Genomic DNA, 9,007 nt, shown 5'->3' with positions numbered 1-9,007 from the left:
TGCACCTTATCAAGGAATCTGAAGCATGCTATATCTCCATGTCTTTCTGAAAATCAATGAACCAGTGACTCCCCAGAATCCTACGATGAACCCCATCCCAACCCCCGGAATATAAAACGATGGAATTTTATGCTCATCGTCCGTATCTTGATCATCAAATCCCTTGACTGAATGGCACTCATTTGGAAGTGGAAAACCACAAACTTTCGCGGTCCCTTCAAACGCAGATACATCAAAGCCTTGGATCTGAGTGCCTGTTGGTATTCGCCCTTCCAGATTTGTTGTAGGTAGGAGACATTGAAAAATGACAAAAAATTCAGACTAGTCCATGATGTTGGGATTTGTCCAGACAAATGATTCTCGGAGAGAGCCAAATAATTCAAGTCCTTGAGGTTAGATATTTGGCCTGGGATGTTGCCGGTGAAGTTGTTGTGCTCAAGCCCCAAGCGACGGAGACTATCCAATTGGCCGATTTCAATAGGTATACTTCCATATATGCTCTTGTGTCTCAAGTATATCGCCGGTGGATAGGAAGTGGCTGACCTATTAGACCATCAGTTGTATCGAATACAGGCAGTTCAAAATCAGGATGATGATCTTCCCCTTGTTTAGATTTAGATAACAACATAGGTAGTCTCAAAAGCTGCTTTGGAAATTCACCTACAATTCTGTTTGAACTATAATCCACATTAAACAGCCTTGGGAGAGTCCCCAGTTGACTTGGAATTGGCCCTGTGATTTTATTAGAATTTAAATGTAAGACTATTTGATTCGACAACCATGCAGGCATCTCACCGGTGAGGTTACAACCGCTCAACTCCAAATTTTCGAGCCTTTGGAACCCATCATCAAAATCAGCTATGCCGAAATCAGCGGGACTTTCCTCGTCTGCTACATAACTAAATTGGAAGGATAGAAATGTGAGACATTTGGAATGCATCAATATATTCATTGTCTTTGTGATATTTCTCAATCCACTTTAACTAATTGAGAGGAAGGACAAGGATTTCAATGATAGGATGTCAGGTTCTATTTGTCCCTCTATATCGTTTGCACCAAGTCGAATTGCTTTCAGGGACTTGCATGAGTAAAGGCTCATTGGCAAACTGCCATTCAAGTTATTGGACAGGAGGTCGAGTTTAGTGAGTTGACTAAGTTTTGAGAAATTAAGCGTGGAAATATCCCCTCCCCTTGCAAATGATTGCCTCCTAAACTTTGTTGTATAAGGTTTGTGCAATTCATCAAAGATGCGGGCAGAGAACCTTCAAAGTTGTTCAAAGGAAGGTACGAGATTTTCAACTTGGAGAGCTTCCCAAAATCGAGATCGAGGAAGCACACCCCTCAATTGGTTGACACGGAGGTCAAGAATTGCAAGGTTGGTGAGGTTCACAATTCTATCACTAATGACTCCATCAAGTGAATTGCGAGGTATTGCAATTTCTTCAAGTTTGGCAGCCTTGTAGATATCTTCTGGAAGTCCTCCCGAGAGGTTGTTGTACCCGGCAAGAAAAACTTTCAGTTTGGAACACTCCCCTAGTCCACTGGACAAACTGCCATTGAAATCATTAAAGGAAAAATCCAATTCACTAATCAAAGGAGAAGAGTGAAGACAAAGCGAGGACGGGATAGATCCTGAGAAGATATTGTTGCTGACCCGGAAACTAGTCAAGTTCCTAGCTTGTCGATCGGAAGAATGGAGATGAAATTGGACCACTGAATTGATTGTTGGACAAATCCAGCACTCGGATACAAGATGGTAGAAAAGTTGTAGCTCCCCAGAAAAAAGGTTAGAGCTCAAATCAAGGACCTCAAGATGACTCAAGGACAACAAGGAACCAACACTTTGATCTAGGTAATTGTCGGAGAGATTCAAGTGGGTGAGATGTGTGAGAATTCCAAGTACTACAGTTGATGAAGGAAAAGTAGTACCTTGTTTGAGTGTGAGCCCTTTGGAGGGCAACGACAGATGGGTGATCCACCCAGCCGCATTGCAATTGATGCCTTGCCAGCGGCAACAGTCATCGGAAGTCCAATTTAAGGAAGAGGGAGAAGAGGAAAGAGTGAGGGCGAAGGATAAGAGAAGTACGTTCACTTTGGCTGCATGCATGGATATTAGTAGTAGTACACAGTATGCAACAGAATACGATAACAAAATGAAGGAAACAATGAGCCATATTAATGAACTGGACTTGTGGGATATATGTATATGTCTTTGTCTACGTATATACACACACATTCCATTTTGACTTTTTGAGAGAGTTGAAAAAGCACTATCTCGTTGAAAGGTTCTATACATCTGCCCTTTCTCTTGGAGGTGGCTGGCTGACTGAAATACCGATCGACTATCATCTGATTTGAATTGGTTTATTATCTCATTGTTTGTATTCTTAATTTGCCATACTGGAAGCGTATAAAAGATAAGGCCGGCAATAGTTAATAATCACGTACAATTCACGGCAACTGTAGTTGACTGACCAGCTCTATTTCAGGAACTAATCTCACGCAGCATCATCCAACTTGTTTCTTCATCAGGAACTGCAGTTGTCCAGCTTTATGACAGTTGGAAGTTGGAACACTTTGAAAGAGTTAATTATTACCCTGGTATTACATGCTGCAGAAAAGCACTCACACTTCTTGCAAACTCTTGTTTTTGAGACCCATCGAGAGAATGAACAATATTGTCAAATTCATGAACAAGTCTGCTTCCAAAAATATTTGGACTGTCAATTTCAAGATTTCGCCTTGTGAGTATCGGATACAACCAAAGGTGTCTCCAACGAGGGGAGATGATACTAGTATTCACTGCATTTCTTATAATTTATAGTTAGCAACTTAGCATATATTGAAACTATGGATTCGAGAATGCTATCTGGCGGCTCATGGATCAGAGCCTTACTCCGGCCCTTACCCAGTAGTTACTCTGAAAGCATATGAATTTTGAACAACGAATTAAATATATATTACTCGTGAGCAAATAGTGGGAATATTACCGATTAACTCGAGAACAAGATTAAAGAGAACAAAAAAAATTTAACAAACAGAGAGATAAATTAATGGTCAAAACACCAGGATCCCAAATTTCCATTAGCGTGCAGGCAGGTATGTTTTTTTTGTATTTCCTTGTAAGCCTTTATAAACCCTACCGTAGAAGATAAGTTTCTCTTTCTTCCAGTAGCTTTACTTTGAAGAGAAAGCTGGGCACGGCTGATATCGGTACAGAATAAAGGAGAATGGGAGAATTCCATTCTAATCCATTCTTTTCCTTTGGTCTGAGTGGACACATTCTCGAGGAAAAAGTCTACTGTTTGTCCCCAATTTAGTCATTCTACACATTAGCACCTCATCTTTTAAATATATCACTTTGGTACCTCAACATATTACGTACTTATGCATAACATTCGTACACGCCGTCAATAACACCGTTAACTCAAGTCTCAAGTAACTTTCTGTCATGGGTATTTTCGTCTATTGACCAAAAATTCCATGGGAGAGGATCTAAAATTCCTTTCTTTTTGCTGAAAATAAAATCTATCATCAAGGAAAATATTATATTTGGGTTTATGGAAGATCAATTTTAAGTTATTGTTCTGAAAATTTTGACTTACCAAAATAGCATGCCTGATGCACTTCTCATTTCATTATGTACTTCCAATAATGCATTAAGTACTAAAATAACTTTGCTGCGAGTACAAATGTGTTTGAAAATTTATTGAGTTTCTTAAAACAGTAATTAATTAGGCCTTGTTTATGTACAGGTCCTCATGAATATCAAATTCCACTGCTATAAACACTTATAGCCCTTGGAAACCAACTAGCTCTTGAATATCAAATTTCTCTGTAACTTTGGGACATCGTCACACCACCCAAAGTACGCAAATCCCAAATCTAATATCCAGTCAAAGAATATGTGTCACCTATGGAGATTGTGAGAGCATCTCCATATGAAAATCAGTTTCTGCTACAGCAATGCCATCCAAGCCTTTTGCTTCATATGACCCTAGTCACGACGCTTGTAGCATCCCTGCCTCTGGATTTAGACTTGCTATGATCACTAAATCCCCGACAGTTTTCCGTGCATTATCCACTGTCTTCTCCGGTTTCACATCCTTTCCACCTGCTATGATCACTAAATACCCGAAAGTTTTCCGTGCATTATCCGCTGTCTTCTCCAGTTTCACATCCTTTTCCTTCAACACTTTACTAAGCCCCGTTGAACTAGGATGTCTTTCACTAACTTATACCCAAAGAGTGAAACTTCCTTTTCTGTCAAACTACTCCACCTCAAACTATGAGGCAATACTTGAAGCCATGACGAGCAACCAGGATCAACATGCAAACCTTCAGCGAACGAATACCATGAACGACAAACAAGCACGATCGTTGACACCACAAACCACCTTGGAGAGATGTACACTCTTACCAACCATCATTCCCTTGAGTCATATCCTGGTCTCTTGCAACTCCACCTTTGATTAGGATTTTTCCTGAGTCTGACTCGCACCACCTATCGACTATCTTTGATCAGGACTTTCTTGAGTTTCTGACCGGCTCCACGTTGCTAGAAATTTTCCCCGAGCTGGCTCCACCTAATGCACTTTTGAGTTAACACCTTAACCATCTAACTGACTCCACCTTGAATGATGAGGTGTCCCAGCCGAACCTTCGGCTCTGATACCACTTGTTACCTATGGAAATTGGAATCCTTCCCATCAAGGCTCACATTGTAGACTAACAGAAAAGTAAACAAACCACAAGACAAGCGACAAGAGAACACCGAGATTTAACGAGGTTCAGCATAAACCCATGCCTACATCCTCCCGAGAGATACATGTTCTTCACAATGAGAATAATTACAGTACAAGATACAATTGAGCTAAATCACCATAACCCAAACCCATAACCATTGTACACCCACAGTCATAGAATTTCCCAAGAACTCACTCTCACCGAAGAGCTGTATTCACTCTTGACATCTCTGCTCCCTTACCCAAGAGATATACAGTCTCTTATCGATGATCGCATGCACCGACCATGCCTTGGTTTACTATCCATGCCCTCTATATATAGGCACCCCAATTATAATCCAATTGGTAGTAGGAAAACCAAACCTTCTTATACAGGAGAAAAGATCATATTCCTGATAGGAATAAACTTTGACATTAACCATGTCCAATTAGGAAGACTAACCAAGTCCAAGTAGAACTTGCCTTTCCTAATTAATTCTCATCACATTCTAACAATTAATACAGCAATGATTATCATCATAAGTGAGCAAATGAATACGACCATAAAGGTGGGAATAATGACGGCTTGTCCCCCAAGTAGGTCATCGCCTATATAAAGGTGGCTCGACGTCAAGGTAAAACATCTCATTCCAACTCTTTCTACTCCACTCGACTAAGAAACATATTGGCTTAGGCATCAGAGGGTTTTCTGTAGGTACCCCCTTACTCTTTGAGCCGACGGTCAAACTTTCGAGTCAACGCTCAAAGGAAGCTTCTCGATCAATCTTGGTCAGCTCCTGCTCCAGTCCGCATTCATTGGTGAGTCAAAATCCTCTTCGGAATTTTTCGTCACCAATAGGCAGACACTGTGATCGATTCTCTCACAACTTCAAATGCAGGTGACAGGTGATACCCTCCGGCAGAACTCATCTCTACAAGCTTAATCCATCCAAGAGTCGAGAGTTCTCAGTGAGTGAGAATCAGTAAGATTGAATGACATGATGTGATGTGAACTTGTACTTGTGCTTATTCAGCAAAACTCGAATAACTGGCTTGTTCATTTCATATCGGTCAATTTTCGCACTATGAGCTAGTATCACCATCTACACTTTGTAACCCTTGAATTTTGAGAGCAAATGATTGCTTATCGCTCCACTCTATGAAATTTTTCTCCAAATTCAACACAATCCCCAAATACCTATTATCAAGTAATGAAACGCCAGACTTGTAGAGACGGTTTGTTGGAACTATGTAGCAGCTACGAAAAATACCATTTATCGGTATTTCAATCGAAATATCGAGATGGGGCATCCATTCTTTCTCTTGTTCTTGAACCGATTGGAACAGAATGATGAATCTATTTCTTCGCCTCTCTGTCAATAAAAAATTATCATGGCGAATAGGAGGATGGAGCAAGATACCACTTATTTGAAATTAATTAAATGAACAATTTCTACAAAATTCTTTCTGTGATAGCTCATATATTCTATATAGTTCCTTACCGTATAAATTTCCAATTGTTGGTCAATGAAGGCAATATAATATATTTTGTAAGAATCGATTGGGTTACTAACAAAAAACCTCTTAGTACTTGGAGGTGGTGGGAACGACAGAACCTGTGAATGCATAAGATTCTATTGAAAATGAATCCTAATGATTCAGTGGGTAGGATGGCGGAACGAACCAGAATTGGTTAAAATAAAAATATTAATATAAAATAATAAATAAAAATAACAGGTACAAATATTAAATAAACGAAAATATTTTTATATGATGGAATTTCTTTGAGATTATTACTTCATACATTTCATGGCGTCGCTGCGAGTAGCTCTTGTATTCAACGGAGTGCCGGTAACCATCGGAAGCAAAATGGAGGTCTCGCCGGAAATCGCAGCAGTGAGGTTTTCGGTTGGAAGGTATTCCTATTATCCCTATCAATAAGGATCTAGTACAAGATGATATATATTAGAGATATGGAGTAAAATCTGGATAGAAAAAATTTTGATTGGAGAATTATCGATTTTTCGTACAAGGAAGAGGATAAAAAAGAGGAAGACAAAAGAAAGGAGAAAGTATGTATAGAAATAGTGGAAGTCTGGGATAGTATTTTAATTGCTCAAGTACTAAGAGGTTTTTTTGTTAGTAACCTAATCGATTCTCAGAAAATATATTATATTGCCTTCATTGACCAAAAATTGGAAATTGATACGGTAAGGAACTACAGAATATATGAACTATCACAAAAATATTTTTGTAGGAATTGTTCATTTAATTAATTTCAAATAAGTCATATCTTGCTCAATCCTCCTATTCGCCATGATAATTTTTTATTGACAAAAACGTGAAGAAATAGATTCATCATTCCGTTCCAATTTATTCAAGAGCAAGAGAAAGAACGGATGCCTCGTCCCGATATTTCAATTGAAATACCGATGAATGGTATTTTTCGTAGCTGCTATATAGTTCCAGCAAACTGTCTCTACAGGTCTGGCGTTTCATTGCTTGATAATAGGTATTTGGGGATTGTGTTGAATTTGGAGAAAATTTTTATAGAGTGGAACAACAAGCAATCATTTGCTCTCAAAATTCAAGGGTTACAAAGTGTAGATGGTGATACTCACAGTGCGGAAATTGACCGATATGAAATGAATAAGCCGGTTATTCGAGTGCCCAATAGAAACATTGTCCTGACACGCATTGATCCAAAGGTACACATTATTTAAATCTTGTATATTGTCCTTGATTTCTTCATTTGTGGGTTATAAATGATGTGCATAATTTTGCAGGATCCCTCCACAAGCATTCTTGTAAGAGTTAGACCTGGATGGAAGGATTTCAGGAAGTATTTGGTTGGGAAAAACAGCAGACATTTTCATGTGTTTGCATGTATGGAATCCAGTGACGACTTTGTGACAAAACTGTGGAGTGATGTTCTTGCCCCACGCGCATACCTTGTAGAGCCTCATCTGCTCAGATACCATGTTTTTGGCTTAACTCCCGGTATCCCTTTGTTTCTTTTCTTCTCCTTTTAATTATTGCATCGGTATTGAATATTAATTGCATGAGAATATGCCTAATGCAACATAGTATGTTCCTTATGGGGTAAAATCTTGTCAACAAGAAATAGCTATTTCCTTTAATAATGTTCCGGATTCCAACTTGTAGTGATTTTTTTTTAATTAGTCTTCTTATTTGAAATGTAACCTTACAAAGGACCATACACCTCAACATGTAAACTGGAATTAATTTTATAAAGTCCAGTTAACTTTTTCCAATTTCAAGCTTGTGTTATACAAAAGAGTCGAACAGGTATTAGTGTTGAATATATTTGTAAAATTTTGATTGCTTCTACTTTGTATTTGAACAAAATATAATTGAAACCACAACTTGTTGATTTGATTAATTTGCAGTAGCAAATGAAGTATGAACAGATCAACTTAACCGAGCAAACTTGTGTACTTGAGTTTCTGAAATTGTTCACACTTTTACATCAACCATCTCTTCCCTTATATATGGTACAAGATTAACCTATAAAATATCTAGAATAAAAGCATATTAAACTAGATTAAAAGTACTTTAGATACAAAATATCTAGCTTGATTTGAGTGGAGCAAACAATAATACAAGTTCACCGCAACATGTTTCGCAACAGCAAACAGACTCAACCTTCGCAAATAGACTTAGTTATTCAGCGAACTGTTATTCGCGAACACTACTTTTCAGCGAACTCGCGACTTACTTTTCCCCGCAGTGACGTCATTCTCGCGAACGCACTTTTTGCGAACATTCGCGACGAACTTACTTCGCAAACTTTTCTCCACAGTGACCTCATCTCGCGAACGCACTTTAGCAAACATTCTCGGATGGAGTAGGAAAGCATTAATTCTATCAATTAGAACCCTAACACTAGAAGAATAGTCTTTGTTTACTTCGTATTCTGATAATTGTTACAATTTGAAAAAGGAAGCTAAACCGTGCTCTTGTTGTTTCTGTCATATGTTTAGGCATTTTGTAAGTCCTCTCTGGCATAACAATCATTTCGTTTTGTAGGTTAAATTTCCTAATGACTTTCAAACTGTGGTTAACAATGCTCACCCATCAAAAAGAACTAATCCCCGTACATGATTTATTTGTGTATAGAGGAATCAGAAGCAAGAGATTGTAACCCTAATTCATATTTTCTTGTTATACAACCTTATGAACCTGTAAAATATAATTTTAGTTTAGCTACTTGGTCAAAGAGCTTGTTCGGCAGTCAGTACTCCATATGCATATGACCCTAG

General features: G+C 38.5%; 1 protein-coding gene across 3 annotated transcripts; it reads left to right on the top strand.

Moving 5' to 3' along the window:
- Positions 1-6,560: 6,560 nt before the first annotated feature.
- Positions 6,561-7,928, top strand: LOC121049059 (RNA polymerase II C-terminal domain phosphatase-like 2). Of its 3 annotated transcripts, none has more exons than XM_040505516.1 (3): positions 6,561-6,640; positions 7,072-7,432; positions 7,511-7,928. In XM_040505516.1, the coding sequence occupies exons 1-3, from the start codon at positions 6,594-6,596 to the stop codon at positions 7,754-7,756; spliced, it is 654 nt and encodes a 217-aa protein (XP_040361450.1). In that variant the 5' UTR covers positions 6,561-6,593; the 3' UTR covers positions 7,757-7,928. The 3 variants fall into 3 exon arrangements, with proteins under 3 accessions (XP_040361450.1, XP_040361451.1, XP_040361452.1); XM_040505517.1 differs by having other exon boundaries at positions 6,572-6,640; positions 7,078-7,432; XM_040505518.1 differs by having other exon boundaries at positions 6,580-6,640; positions 7,237-7,432.
- Positions 7,929-9,007: the final 1,079 nt, after the last annotated feature.

Source organism: Rosa chinensis, chromosome 5 (genome assembly GCF_002994745.2).
Source record: "Rosa chinensis cultivar Old Blush chromosome 5, RchiOBHm-V2, whole genome shotgun sequence".
Lineage (NCBI taxonomy): Eukaryota > Viridiplantae > Streptophyta > Magnoliopsida > Rosales > Rosaceae > Rosa > Rosa chinensis.
The sequence above is the reverse complement of the archived record's forward strand: the minus strand, read 5'-3'. Positions and strand labels throughout refer to the sequence as shown.

Coding starts and splice junctions, on each gene's coding strand:
- LOC121049059 (XM_040505516.1), top strand. CDS start 6,594: ATGGAGGTCTCGCCGGAAATCGCAGCAGTGAGGTTTTCGGTTGGAAG. Junction 6,641..7,071: donor GTGAGGTTTTCGGTTGGAAG/GTATTCCTATTA, acceptor AAAAACGTGAAG/AAATAGATTCATCATTCCGT. Junction 7,433..7,510: donor TGACACGCATTGATCCAAAG/GTACACATTATT, acceptor ATAATTTTGCAG/GATCCCTCCACAAGCATTCT.